At 47.9% G+C, this 16,330-nt stretch overlaps 1 protein-coding gene and 1 long non-coding RNA gene across 3 annotated transcripts in view; one reads left to right on the forward strand and one right to left on the reverse strand.

Moving 5' to 3' along the window:
- Positions 1–218: 218 nt before the first annotated feature.
- Positions 219–1,761, reverse strand: LOC133931616 (uncharacterized). Its single transcript, XR_009911915.1, has 2 exons — positions 1,662–1,761; positions 219–1,477 (listed from the first exon to the last, which is right to left on the reverse strand). It is a non-coding gene; the product is annotated as an uncharacterized LOC133931616 (long non-coding RNA).
- Positions 1,762–3,131: 1,370 nt separating this feature from the next.
- grid1b (glutamate receptor, ionotropic, delta 1b) overlaps positions 3,132–16,330 on the forward strand; it is a gene marked incomplete in the record, with an annotated part of 244,236 nt that continues 231,037 nt past the window's right edge. For both annotated transcript variants that reach the window (XM_062414339.1, XM_062414340.1), the window contains 2 exon segments: positions 3,132–3,564; positions 12,546–12,701. In XM_062414339.1, the coding sequence (XP_062270323.1) occupies positions 3,483–3,564; positions 12,546–12,701 (238 nt within the window).

Here is a 16,330-nt window from a genome sequence, read left to right on the forward strand (position 1 = left end):
TTTGAAAATGATCATAACATGGATGAGGATATAGTGATGATGATGATGATGATAAAAGCTTTTTCAATGAGGAAGATGAGCATCATATCCAAGTTCTTACAATTATTGTGACAATAATCAAAACATCGTTGAGGAGGATGACGACGAAGACGAGGATGATATTTCAGTTTGAAAATGATCATAACATTGATGACGATATGATTATGATGATGAAGATGATGAGGATGATGATGATAATGATGATGATGATGATGATGATGATGATGATGATGATGATGATGATGATAGCATTAACAACTAGGAAGACGAGGATGATATTTCAGTTTGAACAATGATCAAAACATTGATGATGATATGATTATGATGAAGATGATGATGATGATGATGATGATAATGATGATGATGATGATGATGATGATGATGATGATAGCATTAACAACTAGGAAGACGAGGATGATATTTCAGTTTGGACAATGATCAAAACATTGATGATGATATCAGCTTTTCCAATGAGGAAGATAAGCATCATATCAACGTTCTTACAGTGATTGTGACAATGATCATAACATCACTACATCGCTGAGGAGGATGAGGAGGATGAGGAAGAATCATATCAACGTTCTTACAGTGATTGTGACAGTAACGAAGAAGATGTGTTAATGACTGATTGTTGATGTTTTGATCAGTTTTGGTAAAGATGTGATCATGATCTTCTCTTTGAGTTCACGAGTGGATGCACTGATTGGACTTGAGGATGATGAGGTTGATATCAGTTGAAGACGATGAAGGGTGTTGATGGGGACACTGAGGATCTGTGGCGTGACAGCGGCGTGCTTCAGGCCGGCGTGTCACATCCTGTCCACTCACAGGAAGCCAGGCGGGACTCCACGCACTCATCAGCGTTTCTAACAGAGTCCATCGATCGCCCCGGCCTCGTCAGATCCCATTCACGTGTTCCGGTGCAGAGCCGAGAAGAAGCAACAACATCTTCTGATTCAACCGGTGGAGCCGGCGGAGTGGAGCCGACTCGGTGGCGTGTGAGTCGAGAGCTGATGAAGCCTCGTTCAATAAAACATCCGCTGGGCCTGAATAAATCTACTGTATTTGGATACTTCAAAATAAAACGTGTTCAGTGAAGGGAACCGAGTCTCTCAGGCCACTGATGAGTCCAGAATACAACTTATTACATGCATACCAAATAAATAATAGAGTTGGTTAAATATTTAATATGAGACTTTAAAAAGACTCTAAATTAATATTTCAATATTTCAGATATATCATTTTGTAAAAGCGGTCATCCTTGTCCTTGGCAATATTCCAAACTCAGGGTTGAACTTCAGCTTCATCCGATGTTTCGGCTCCGACAGCGTCTCGCACACTTCCTCCTGTGACCTCACTTCCTCCTGTGACCTCACTTCCTCCTGTGACCTCACTTCATCCAGTTCTTAACACGATGGTGGAAAAGAGAAGGACAAGTCTGGAACGTAGAATACATTAACATATATATATATATATATCGACGTGATCATTGATTAAATGGTAAATACATTAAGTTCTGAAGGAATCGATAGTTTCACACGATTAATCAACAGCCACTTGGTCATATTCATTCTTAATCTTTTGATTGGTCAGACACATGTGTCACTTCCGGGGCTGCGTACAAAGTGTGTTCATGAGGAGCTGTCCGGTCTGGCGTGGTGCTGAAGCGTCGGCCCCTCCACCAGCAGGGGGCGCCAGCTCAGGTGTCGCGGATCTTCCGCTCAGGACTTAAACCGAACTAAACTTAGCCGAACAATTAAAAGACATTTCTGAGTCAAATTCATTTCCAAGAAATATCCTTTAATTGTAAGGTCAAGTGTAGTAATGTCCAGTTTCCGGTTTCTCCTCCGGTTCAGGCTTCACCTGGAATGACATCACAGGAAAGGTCAATGACGTCACATGCGGATACCCTGACACTGTGCGTGAACCTCCTCGGTCTCCAGGTTTCAAGATGCGGGAGACAAACGCATCCGAGGTTTGAAACCTGCGGTAGATCAGCTTGTGTGACCCCCCCCCTCCCCCCCGCCCCCCCTCTCCCTATCAACTCCAATCTACTCGCCCCAAACTATCACGACTCCCTTCGCTCCTCATTGTGTGATTTCTGATTCTCATTCTTGACTCTCGCTCCTTCTCCGTGTCTGGAAAATCTTCCCATGCAGCCGTGGGACGGTTTCACGCACGGAGCCACGCACGGAGCCACGCACGGAGCCACGCACGGAGCCTCCGCTCGCCTCATGTGGAGGTTTGTTCATCCCGAGCCCAGAGAGATCAGTGGAGCCTCGGACACGTCCTGTCCGTGCGCCGCGCGTCCTCCTCTCCCCGGTGCCGGGAGGAGACATGATGTCTCCCAGAATCACTGAAGGTTCTGCAGAACAAGAACCAGAACCAGAACCAGCCCTGGTGGTCGATAACCTGGTCGGTGATCTCTAATAGAACTCATACATCTTTACTCTCTACGATATAAGATAACTACCATCGCTGCCTTGAGTTTACGCGAAGGCACGAACAGAGAAGTGCGATGTATCCGCAGAAGATCCAACAGCAGTGGAGCGGAGGAGAAGAGGAGGAGAAGAGGAGGAGAGGAGGAGAGGAGGAGGAGAGGAGGAGAGGAGGAGGAGCGGAGGAGAGGAGGAGAAGAGGAGGAGAGGAGGAGAGGAGGAGAGGAGGAGAGGAGAAGCGGAACAGGATCCACCGATCAACGCCGACTCCACCAACTTCAGCGCGTGAAACGTGAACTCGAGCTGTTCATCACCGGCACCGACGTCTCCACAGATCCGCAGCACCGAGTGTGTGTCCGTCAGCGGCGCGACTCCCTCTCACCCCGTCTCCTCCTCCGCGGTGCGCACCGGCTCCCATCCAACCATCCCTCCATCTCTCCATCTCTCTCCAGCTCCATCCCTCCACCTCTTTCTCCACTCGGGCTCCCAGCGCCGTAGATAGAGGCTCTGCAGTCACGTGGGTCGGGGGAAAGAGAGAGTGATAGAGAGAGAGGGAGAGAGAGAGAGAGCGCGCGTCCCTCCTCCTCCTCCTCCTCCTCCTCCTCCTCCGCAGTTTGCAGTGTGTTATGTCTCAGACTCGGAGGTGGAGAGTCAGTGCTGCTCGTCCGGTGGATCTCAGCCTCTGAATCAAACCCCCGGTGTCTCCTCTCGTCCCTCGCCGCTCCCCTCCTCACTTCCCCGGCTCTGTTTCTCCCCGGAGCCCTGGGAGCTTCTCTTTCTCTCTTTTTCCACCCTCCTCTTCGTCGCGACTCCGGCCAACAGTTTGCTCTCTTGGATTTGGGTCTCGCTCCTTCCTGTTGGTGGTCTTCACTCAGCTGCTGGCGCCGCGGCTGCTGCTCCCGCTTTTACGCACCGACGCTTTATTTTGGATTTGCTCGTCACTGGAGAAAACGCAGAAATCAGCGAGGTGGATCCGTGGATGCGCCTTTTGGGCTCGAGCCGGAGATGGAAATGCTGATATTGTTATTTCATTCCCTGTGGATATTGCAATGCAACACAGTGAGCGGCGACTCCATCGTGCACATCGGTAAGACCCAGCCGGAGCGGCTCCTCTTTGCTTCTGTTGTGCTGAGACTGTTTTTACTGATGGTGCGTGAAACACGCACATCGATGTGTTCAAGTTATGGCTGATATGAATGTGAGAGTTTCCCAGCATGCACTGATTGTCAAACACCCTCTGAGGCAGAGAAATGACCCGACTTCACACCTGATTATCATTCCGATCCGTGCCAGGCTCCCGGGAGGAGGAGGCTGTTGCATCCAGGCTCACACGCACCGTGCAGCCTCCTGGAAGTACCCGCAAGTGTTGCGCTGCGCCATGCCTCCATCCAGCCATCCTTTTTTCCATCATTCCATCTCTCCATCAATCCATCCATCCTTCCATTATATCTCCCTCCATCCCTCCATTCCTCCATTCCTCCATTCCTCCATCCTTCCATCCTTCCAGCCCTGCCTCAGAGAGCTCATATCGGTGAATATTCACATTCTCATGCAGAGAAAATGAGGCTGGCAGCAGACACTGGCCCGATGTGGGTGTTTGGAGGGTTTTGTTTTATCCACCCCTCCCTCCCTCCCTCTCTCTCTCTCTCTCTCCCTCCCTCCCTCCCTCCCTCCCTCCCTCCCTCCTCCTCCTCCCCTCTCATCCCTCTCTCCCTCGCCTCCCCTCATCTACAAGCCTGAACTTTGAATTGGACGTGAGTGAAATGTAAATCAACTCTGCCAGGGGAAGAGATGACAGGGGGGACAAACGCCGACTGTTCAGGCGCTGAACAAACCTCGCGACCACAGATCACTTGGAGAAAGGGAGGCAGCAGCTCTCTCTCTCTCTCTCTCTCTCTCTCGCTCTCCCCCCATCTCTCTGTCTGCTCTTTATTTTTCATCTTCTGATTTCCTGTGATATCTGTTAAGTCACTTTTCTGTCAATCGAGCAGATTCAAGCGACTGATCAAACGCACTTTAAGCATAAAAACCCAGATTGCACTATTTCCACTCAGAGGCTGATTGGATGCGGTAGTTTGGCGTTTGGAAGAGAGGACTAATAAGAGAGGAATAATAATTATCTAAGGGTTTGACATGTTTAGATCTTTGCTGCAGCTCAGTCCATCAAACTGTGGCAGCACTGCGGTGGCCTGTGGTTCAGAGAGGAGAGGAGACATGCAGAGGAAACAAGGGAGGAGAGGAGAGGAGAGGAGAGGAGAGGAGAGGAAACAAGAGGAAAAGAGACATGCAGAGGAAACGAGGGAGGAGAGAAGAGGAGAGGAGAGGAGAGGAGAGGAGAGGAGAGGAGAGGAGAGGAGAGGAGAGGAAACAAGAGGAAAAGAGACATGCAGAGGAAACGAGGGAGGAGAGAAGAGGAGAGGAAAAGAGAAATGCAGAGGAAACAAGGGAGGAGAGAAGAGGAGAGGAAAAGAGACATGCAGAGGAAACAAGGGAGGAGAGAAGAGGAGAGGAAACGACAGAGGGAAGCATATAGGAAAAAGGAGGAAGGGCAGTCGAAGCTAAAAACGAATCTACTTCCTTTGAATCATTTTCCTGGAGACTGAGACAGATTCCTTCTCTAAACCCTGAATCTCAGTTACAAGCAGACGTGAGGTTGAAATGAAACAACACAACAAGGAGCTTCATCACTTAACAATGACAAACTAGTGTGTTCGATGAGACGAGTCACAACCAAGAATGTGCTGAATATTCATGTGAGCAGTTAATCTGGAGGAGAGGGAGTCTGTTTCCTCTCGCTCTTTTATACGCGGGCTGTCTAATTATAGAATTATCTTTGTGACATTCACTGGAGATGAATCCTGCTGAGCAGCGAGTCTCCGCTCGGCCACGACTCTCCGTCCACTCACAGGACGCCTCCACGAGTCCTGTGGAGGACGGGCGGGGGGATGAATGGACGCAGATGAACAGATAGGTTTCCGTCCCTCAGGAGAAAATCTGCATCTCAGAACACAGAGCAGTGTTTCAGGATTATGCAGAACACAGAACACTAAATACAACAGATAACAGACGGGTCGATGCCAAACACCGAGACTGAGCAGCCACTGGAGCCAGTTATGGACGAAGGACGTGTTGAGACAAGGTCTGAGCTCAGGGTTATTTCTGTCCTCTTTATCCACCTCATCACTGAAGAACCTACAGAACCTGATGCACCTGCTATGAATGGGTCACATGTCAGGGACAGAAGCTTCAGAGACGTTTCTCCTTCTGAGGAGAAGCTGGTTCATCTGAAGCCGACACATGAAGAACCCGACCTGTGACCCCAGGGTTCTGGATCCCAGCTGCTCCTGGACCACAGCTCGCATCACGAGGCTGTTTCCAGTGAAGCTGCAGCAGGAGACTCAGCTGCAGGATTCTGGAGCCATGTAGATCCAACAGGGTTTTAAAACTCCTGGACGTTTGGGTCCTCTTCAGGCTGGACCCCCTGCCCGTCCATAAAAGAACATTAATTCATATTAGCACGTTTCCTCACTGGTCCCTGCACGACCATCTGCACTGCTGTAAATATCCCAATGTCTGTGGTTTTGTACTCTAACCTTTCTGGTGCAATAATCCACATTGTTCGGAGAAGGTTCCCGTGGCACGGTGGTTTAGTGGAGAGCCTCGAGCTTTAGGATCGACCCTGGATTCATTAGCTCCACTCAGGAGCTTTAGTTTTCATCAGTGTTTGTCTGATAGTCGGCAGGATCACGTAAAACCACTCAACAGATTTCTACTGAACCTGAAGCAGGAGGTGGTTTCCTGAGGAGGCCGTTGGGCTTTGATGGATTTATGAACTCGACTCCAGTTTTTGAATTGAAATCCCTGAATCCTCTTGTACTGAAGTAAAAACCTTGAGAGAAGAAGCAGAACCTGTGTTTTCATGTATATCTATGTTTTTACTCAACCTCCTGACTGTTCCTGAAGCAGTCGCCTGTTGGTTCAAAACCCTGCGACCACATGAATAAATATAAATCAGCGTCATTGGACATCATACTGGATATCTGCAAAGTTTAACTTGAAGGTATAAAAAACAAACATGTACCGTGTAGTACAAATAGATTCAGATTGAACCCCCCCCCCCCCCCCCCCCGACAGTCTGACTCTGACGGACTTGGCAGCGCGACACGACGCCCCGATCCGATGTGACAGTGTTCCAACCCCCCCCCCCTCCCCCTCCCCCGCCTGAGCATCTGTCTCGTGGCGGCCTGATCCTCGGTGACATGTCCCGGTTTGTTTGTCCCCTCGTGTCTTTTATTCCCCATGATCAGTGGCAGGCGGTGGGTGGTGGGTGGTGGTGGTGGGGGGTAGGGGGGGGTGGATCTGTAAAAGAGCTGATACACATGAACACGTGGAGCTCGGACCTCCGGTTCACCTTCTCTCCTCTGACCCACTTCCTGCTCTGGTGTGCGTCAGCGGTGAAACCTCCTGCTGAGCTGGTGCTCGACGCTCTTCAGCTTTTCTTCTCATTTAGTCACAACAGCAGCTGCTTCCACTAATTAGTCCCGCCCCTCTTCTTGGGTTGAATGAGGGTAAATGAGTGAGAAACAGACGCTGCTGTGTTTGTGAGCAGAAACCAGAAGCGTCAGTTTGTCTGAAGGTCGGAGCCGAGAGCAGCAAACTGAAACAAACACGGCTCCAATCAGTCCTCTAATGAAATATCAGAGCTGCAGCTGTCAGAGAGGAGCTGATGTGAAGGGTTTGGATTTAACATTTAACTTCCTCCCTCACAGAGAAGAGGAAGAAACTCATCATGAAGATCTGACAAATACCAGGTTGTCAAACAAATGAATCCGCTCACAGACGAGTAGAGACGCTGTCGGAGTCTTTGTGGAAAAAGAAGCAGAAATTAGTTTCTGATGGACACAACAATAGTCACCTCTGACCTCTGTGAGTAGAAATGAGTTATTAATTAAAGAAGAAAAATGAAATAAGTACATGTCAATGAATTAACGAAGAGGGGAACAGGACGAGCGGGAGTTTCTTAAATCAAAGAAATAGAATTAAACTCCCTAAAAACTAAATGCTGTCCCAGATGATGTGTTATTTTGATAAATGATAAATGTTCAGCTGCTCCAGCGTTTGTCTTCTGATGCTTCCAGTGATTCTTCAGAGCTTCTCTCTGCTGTGGAGGGTTTTCAGGTCACTATTTGAATTCAGTGTTGATGTCCAACATGTACGTGAAGCAGCTTGAAGAGCATCTAACAGACAGAAGTTCAGCACAGGAGCATTTAGCTGCTGGAAAACTGTTTCTTGTTTCAGAGGCAGTTACAACCGGAGACATAAAGATATGAATAATGACGATGTTGTTATCGTCCTTCAGCAGCTCGTATCTGTCAGGCTCCGGTCATAGCTTGTCCTGTCCCTGTGGACCGGCTTCCGGGTCTGAGGTCCTCAAACGTCCCTCAGGCCCAGCGGATAACAAGTCACTTTTCATAAAGAGCCTGAGCTGGAGAGATTACCCCCGTCCCATGAGCCAGGCAGCTGACGAGGGATGATTTACGGCAGCGGCGTAGGGGCGAGCACAATGAGAGACTTGCTGATCCGTGGCCGAGGTTTGGAAAGACGAGCTCGACCTGCAGGAATCCAATCTGTGAGGCCGGCAAGCAAATGAACAGCTGTGGCCTTTTCTCACCCGGAACCAATAAGATAAACTAACCCAGTTAGGGAACAAGGCAGACGGCTTCCTGCACCGCCCCAGCAAAGACTGAGCAAGAGCATGTACCTGCAGCACACACACACACACACACACACACACACAGACACACACACAGAGAGCAGGCGGGCCTCTAACATTACGCTGTGGCCTCATCCAGTGGATTGAATAAACGTGGCACGCAGCCGAGTGTCTGACCCGGGGGGGCAGTGAAGAACTCAGTGAAGAAGCTTCAGTGTTCCCTGAAATTCACTGTGACACTCAGAGGAACGTGGAGAGGAACAGACTCCGAGAGGAGGAAACACGTTAGAAACCAGGGGGGGGGGGGGGGGCTGAGGAGGCAAATGGCGTTGACACGATCGTTACCATAAGAGAAACAGCCAGAGAGCGGCTGAGCGTGACTGAATGGAACTGAGTGGATGTTACCAGCTCCACAGCTGGTGTTCAAATGTCCTGCAAACATCTGGAGCTCAGCAGCCGACACAAGTTTATAAAATCACAATGTGTGACATATGTGACCAGTTTGTCTTCAGTGACACACACACACTTTAATAAATCTGGAATTCATCTGAAATATAATGAAGCCAAACGTTGATGAGAAACTTATATAACATATAATCAACTAAATTACTGCAAAGCATTCATTTCAATTTTCAGGAAAATTCATTATACAATCATCAGAATCTATTCAGCCAAATTAATAAATCAATCAACAACATTGATGAATGAAAAAGATTCAAAGAGAGTTTTAAAGTGTGAAGATGTTGAACCCATAACTGAACACTATAAAAGTAAAAGCAGGATTAACTCCCAGTCGGTTTCTCACCGGGGAGCAAGTTCCCATCCTCCTCTCTCACTGCAGAGGTGACTCCTCCTCCTCCTACTCCTCCTCCTCCTCCTCCTCATCCTCCTCTCTCACTGCAGACTCCTCCTCCTCCTCATCCTCCTCCTCCTCCTCCTCCTCCTCTCTCACTGCAGACTCCTCCTCCTCCTCCTCCTCCTCCTCCTCCTCATCCTCCTCCTCCTCCTCCTCCTCCTCCTCCTCTCTCACTGCAGACTCCTCCTCCTCCTCCTCCTCCTCCTCCTCCTCCTCCTCCTCCTCCTCCTCCTCCTCCTGCGGAGCTCCACCATGATGCCTCTGATTCCCTCCTGGTGCTAGTGACCAGTGATTTAACTGAAAAGATAAATGACACCTCTTCTATTACCACTGATTAAGTCCTAATAGGAATGGATTCAGTGGGTGATGAAAGGAGGAAGGCCAGTGTGTGTGTGTGTGTGTGTGTGTGTGTGTGTGTGCGTGTGTGTGTGTGTGTGTGTGTGTGTGTGTGTGTGTTGGTCGTCGATCAAAGCCCCAGAGTGATTAGAGATGTGTCAGACTCTAAAGTGAAGCAGAAATCCTCCTGTAGAGAAGGAGCCTCCGGGTGAAGCTGCAGGACGTCGGCCTGTAGAAGCAGTCGTGTGAATATTGTGTGTATTTCTTGTAAAGATGAGTGACAGTGTGTTTTTTTGGCTTCCTCTCAGCACTGAGCCCTAGCGTCCATCTTTACTACAGACCAGTAAACCAGTCTGTGGCTGCAGCCCCCAGTCGAACGTCTCACTGGTTTTAATCACGTTCAGGACCAGGACAGAGATCCCAGCCTCTGTCCGTGGTGCTGAATGAAGAGCAGAGGTTTTCACTCGTTCTCTTTCCTCTACCTGTTTCCTCTCGGACCAGTGGAACGGAAATGTCCACATTGAACATTGAGCCGTTTAATTTACTAAACATTTTCTATTTGTGTTCTTGGATTTCAATTACAACACAAATCATTAAACGGCTGTTTTCTCTAAATTAGTTTTTCTGCTGCCCTGAGAGAGAAATCTCCACCTCGCTGTCGAGTCCATGTTCTGAAGAGTTCGTTCATCAATCACATTCTAAAATTCATCCAAAAATAAGTATCTTTTACACAGTTCATTAATGGAGTGATCAAGAGTCATATCCGAAATCCTCTCTGTAAAAACATTCATCTAATAATTCAACAAACTCTTGAACCGATATCAGACTTGTTTATTGATTGATTGAATTTTTTAACACTCGTCTTCTTCTCAGTAATTATAATCATCAACTCAATGGATGAAAGAGAAATGATTCATGAATAAAGAAAACACACAGCGATAATTACTTATTTCTGAAGATGGGGATATTTTCATATTTTCATCTGGCAGCAGGTGCTTTAATAAAACCTGTGCATATTGCCTCCTGAGTCCCAGCCTCCATAAAGCTTTTGTGAGATTAATAGGTCCAGTAAGACGCCCAGGTTTATGGTCGCGGATCACAGAGGCGACTCGTCCCTCAAGCTAACCCGCGCCCGGGCGGCCATGTTGGAACACAAGCCCCAGACTGCTGGTTGACTCGGAGCCAGAGAGACGAGGAGGTCGGCCTCACATCGATTTGTTTGTTTTGCATTGTTGGCAACAGAAAGTCTGCATTTTCCGTCTGGCTGGTGTGAAGCTCTCTGTATGCTGCAGCGTCTGTGAACACGCTGGAAAGGCCACGATCTCCACGTCACACATTCGATTCCCAACCTGATTCTCTGACCTGAAGGATTGAAGCATCTGTTTTTAAGTTACTGTTTAATAATACTTCCTGTTACTGTGGTTTTTCAGCATTTGCCTTAAACAGGATTTTAGGAAGCGGATGTTTTTATTTAATATACAGTGTTTACTGATCAGTGGCTGGGAGCAGAGGCTGAACTCTGCACATGGACAGGAAGGAGGCGACAGGTTGAATTGTGTAAATATAAAAAATCTTTCATAGTTTTTGTTCATGTCTCCTGGCCTCGGTCTCCTGCTGGTTTTCAGATCCAGTAACTGCCCAGTAGATTCTCTTCCCAGCACGGTGCTATTCAGTTTGTGCAGCTCACAGCGCTGGAAATAAATCACACAAAACAGCGTTATCTCCACTCGACAAACAGTGTCCCTATGGCCACAGAGCATGTTGTCATATCTCTTATCCACTGGAACTATTTCTTATGTGTCTGAGCTGCAGCTTAATCTCCTTCAGCTGCACACTGAAGTGGTGCAGGGGTGAATCCCAGGGGCAGAGATTTGAAATCAAAGCTCTCTGCATGAAGGCTGCTCGACAGACATGAGCAAACCTCGGGCTTTTGTAAGTCGGCCGAGCTGAACCTTTAATTTCCTGACTCCTCTCCAGACGGGCGGCGGCCGAGCGTAGAATTCATGGCGGTTGGATTGTGAGCCCACAGAGCCGCTGCCTCCTCCTCCCTCTGCGCTCATTACTAATTCAACTTGTTGCAGTCAGAAGGTCTGCAGCCGCCCTTCAGCTCCCTGACAACAGGATTCATGTCCAGCTGGAAACACCCCACAGTTTCCAACCCGCTGATCCGATCAAACCAGGAAGTAGATGTGTCCGCTCTCCCCCCCGAGGTGTCGGACCCGGTGCCAGGGTCCTGGTGCTGAGCCCACCTCATCTGACTTTATTCTCACTTGCAGGCACTGATTTTTTAATTGTGCATGAAAAACCATCTGAGCAGAATTTGGAAAGTTTATTTCATCATATATTACACCAGGTCCATTTGTCTCCATGAGCACCTGCATCAAACTGAATGAGACCTGAGTGAAGTCCAGCTCTGAGTCCAGGTGTGAAACCTTCTGTAACATCTGGAAAGCAGATCAGAGGAATCAAAGCAGAACAAACACGTTAATGAACAGTTGACAGCCTGTGCAGTAACATGGGCTCGAGGTGAGCTGACTGGGATGAGGATGAAGGATTCTGATGAAGCACCGGTTCTGACCGGACGTAGCAGAACAACCCCCCGGCTGCGGGTCCGTCTCCTCGGAGTCAGAACATCTGTTGAACACAATCGATTGTTCAGCGTCGGTGGGATGGAACCGTTGCCATGGCAGATGATTGTTGATTTCACCACCTCTGCTCTTCTTAATTAGCTTCCTGACTGGAACAGAAACAAAGTCCCGGTGTGCCCTCGCCTCGTGTCTCTGAGCCTCTGGGGGAAGATTCTGCTTCTGAAACAGGATTCTGCTCCATTGATTCAGCTCAGGAGGATAATGGAGGATTTCTCAGTCTTTGCTCTTGTTTGATTTATTTAGTCGGAGCCATCGGGGGAGTTAATCTGGTTCGTCTGTGTAGAGACGGAGTTGAGTTTCACTTTCCTCGCAGTTTGCTTCTCTTCCTGTGAAGATGTCGACAGTCTTCATCACACGTTAGAGAGCCTGAACCCACTGAGATGCAAAGTGTTGAAGCTGCTGCAGCCTCAGTCAACGTCTCTGTGAGCTCGATGCTGGTTCCTGTTGAGCTGGTGTTTCTTGAAGTTGACTGGTCCCAGTAACACTCCCCTCTCTGTGTCCTCCGACCTGCCCAGGGGCCATCTTCGAGGAGAACGCGGTGCGGGACGACGAGGTGTTCCAGCTCGCCGTGTCCGACCTGAGCCTGAGTGACGACGTCCTGCAGAGCGAGAAGATCACTCACTCCATCAAACTCATCGAGCCCAACAACCCCTTCCAGGCCGTGCAGGAAGGTAAGGCCGCTGTGTGTACAGTGTGTACAGTGTGTGACGCTGAGTGTGTGTGTGACGCTGAGTGTGTGTGTGTGACGCTGTGTGTGTGTGTGTGACGCTGTGTGTGTGTGACGCTGAGTGTGTGTGTGACGCTGAGTGTGAGGCTGTGTGTGTGAGACACTCTGGGTTTTGACTGCAGTGCATTTTGCAGATTGGTCTGTGTTGTTGCTGCAGTGTGTGTGTGTGTGTGTGTGTTTGTGTGTGTGTGTGTGTGAGTGTGTGTGTGTGTGTGTGTGTGTGTGTGTGTTAATCTTTGGATGGAGCTGTCTCCTGGTGAAGGAGCCTCTCAGGTATCAGCCTCCTAAACGCTCGTGGCGGCTGCCTGCTCAGAGGAAGCTGCTGGTGTTTGATGCCCCCCCCCCCTGATGATGAGGATGATGAAGATGATGATGAGGATGATGAGGATGAAAGTGGTTGTAGACTGATTGCAGTGTTGAGCTGATTGAGGCGTTGATATCATATTGAAGTGATAAAGATGATGATGATGATGATGATGATGATGATGATGATGATGATGATGATGATGATGATGATGATGATGATCCCTGTGCCGGCTGATATGACGATGAAGACAGGAATGTTTATATGATGATAATTGAAGCACATGAACGTCTGTCATGATGAAGATGAAGATGATGCTAAAGACGATGACGAGAGCAACAAGGATGAAGGTGTGACTGTGGCAAAAAGTATGATGATGGTGATGATGATGATGATGATGATGATGATGATGATGATGATGATGAGTCCCACCCAGCAGTGGTTTACTGAAGCATCAGTGTGGATGATGAGTCATTGAACTGATGTTCTAACTTTAATGTGACTGACTTCCTCTGAACGTCAGTTTCAACCTGTCGACCTCAGAATCACTTTGATTCTCTACGTCCTGCGTTCACTGGAAACAGCCGGTGAACACACACTCTGCTAAATGACTCTTGTGTCAGGACGACACAGAAAACTCGTCACAATACACACACACACACACACACACACACACACACACACACACACACACACACACACACACACACACACACACACAGCAGAGGTCATTAATGTTAATGGAGGTATTTGTGTTCCTTGCAGTTTAATAACGATGACATGCAGATGCATATGCATGTGTGTGTTTTCATCAGTTTTGCTCTTTAAAAGGTCATAACCCCCCCCCCCCACACACACACACACACACCTGTTCATTGTCTGAGCAGATCCATGCTAAGTGGATGTAAAAGCTTCTGCTCTTTGTCACTCGTCTGATTTTATTTCCTGTACCTGCTCTTTACGTCGTGATGCTGATTCAGACAAAATGCTCTTATTGTGAAGAGCTCCTCCCACACTTCCTGTCCGTGCTGAGGTATCGAACCAGAGCTACGTACATGAACTATCTTCATGCTGATGAATTCTGTTGTATTTAGTCAGGAAGAGAGAGAGAGAGAGAGAGAGAGAGAGAGAGAGAGAGAGAGAGAGAGAGGGAGAGAGAGAGAGAGGGGGGGTGGAAAGAAAAATGAGGTGAAAGTGAGAGTGAAAAACAAAGGAGTGGGGGGGGTGACTGATCAATATGACTTGGTGCAAGGTTGGCTAGGTGTGTGTGTGTGTGTGTGTGTGTGTGTGTGTGTGTGTGTGTGTCATTACACCCCAGCTGGTTTCTCACCCTCACCTCTCTCAGACTTCCCATGATCCTTGTCCTCAGGGACACAGTGTGTGAGAGACGTGTGTGTGTATGTGTGTGTTTGAGAGGCGTGTGTGTGTGTGTGAGAGACGTGTGTGTGTGTGTGTGTTGTCTCATCTCACCGAGGTTTGTTCAGGTTGTGTTTTCATGGCTCTTCTTCCATCCCCGTCTCTGTGTTTCTGCTGATTCTCTTGTGTGAGTCTCTTTCTAATAAAATGTGTATCGTATAATTTCATTGTCATAGTCTGCGCCTCCTGAAATTTAACAAAATGAGAAGGACGTGTAAAAAGGCTGAAGCAACAGACAACGTTCCCTCACACGTTCCCTCTAATGACACAAACTCTAATGACACAAACACAACTCTGTCGGGAGATGAGCTCACATCTGTGTTTTCTACCGTTGACACGTTACAGGGAAACGTGTGAAGATGTAAACTGCAGCAGAGCGAGCGGTGGAGAAGGTCCGAGCTCTTTGTGAAGCTGATGCTCCTCAGCTGATGTTTCTCAGCTGCTTCATCTCAGACCTGTGGCCTGTGATCTGTCCCTTTGTCCCGATCGAGGCTGTTGACTCAGAGAGTCGCTCGACGCCCACACACTCTGATATGAAACACTTTAATGCCATCGACAAACCCTGCGTCCAAGGCTCCAACGGAAAATCTCCCTGCAACCATCTGTCAGGCCAATCCTCTCGGATTACATGCCTCCAGCTCCCCACAAAGAGGCTGAGACACAGAGCGGCTCCCGCTGCCGCTCTAATCCCGTTCACACCAGTCAGCTGCAGCTCCAGCGAAGACGTGGCCTCCTGCTTGTGATCCTGTTGTGACGTGGTCGGGTTCAATTCCTCTGACCTCTGACCTCTGACCCGTGTCTTTGTAATTCACACTTAATGTGATGAACTCTGCAGCTCGGCTCGCTGACGCTCTAATTGGCTTTTCTGTTCAAACAGATGAGACTAATTGTCTGAGAATGATCCGGCTCAGCTCACTTACTGTATCATTAGAGGAGAAGGGATCTGAGCAAGAAGATTCATATTTCTATCAATATTCTTTTATTTTGTTTACATTTTCCTTCATAAATCTTCCTTCTGCCTTTAGTTTTTATGCATAAGTAAAATGTTCTCACCATTTCTTCATGGTGTGTTTGTAATTTCATACATGTTACTTGTGTTTCCTCTTTTTTTTTCTTCCCTCATTTCAGTATCTTGGTCGTTAGTGATTTTAAAATCTTTCTGTTTATTATAAATTAGTCTTTGGAGGTTTTTACTTCAGAAAACTTGTTAAGATGCTGCGTTTATTGATCATTAGATCTAAACCCTAAACCTGTGTGTGTGTGTGTTTCTGTGTGTGTGTGTGTCTGAGTGTCTGTGTGTGTGTGTTTGTGTGTTGCCTGCTTACCTCCCTGTATTTATTGGAGTGATGGCTCTTGCTGTTGTTTTCCAGGAGACAAATTGGACTCATCTGTTTCAAAACAGCAGGTTTACACTCAGAGAAGAGTGATCATGGTCAGGTGTGTGTGTGTGTGTGTGTGTGTCTGTGTGTGTGTGGGTGTGTTTGTGTTTGTGTGTGTCTACATATTGTAGTAAACCACCGGACCAGTACAAAATACAGATAATGGTTTAAGATGGTAAATTACAAAGATCTGTTTGTCTGTTGTCTCTTCAGAACAACTGGAGACTCAGCACCTCTCTCACTGCTTTATGGATTCATCTTGTACCTCTGATGGTCACATGGATGAAGCCTGAGTCTATAAAACACTCATATAATGATAATCAGTTCAAATTGTCCCTGAGCTTGAGACATATGAAGATTGATTCTCCTGGTTTTCCACCATCTGAGAGCTGAGCAGTGTTTTCTCCCTGCGTCTGAAGGACCATGTAATGTGAAGTGTCCCGTCAGATGCTTCAGCAGCTGCTGGAACCTTCT

This window comes from Platichthys flesus, chromosome 20 (assembly GCF_949316205.1).
Source record: "Platichthys flesus chromosome 20, fPlaFle2.1, whole genome shotgun sequence".
Classification (NCBI taxonomy): domain Eukaryota; kingdom Metazoa; phylum Chordata; class Actinopteri; order Pleuronectiformes; family Pleuronectidae; genus Platichthys; species Platichthys flesus.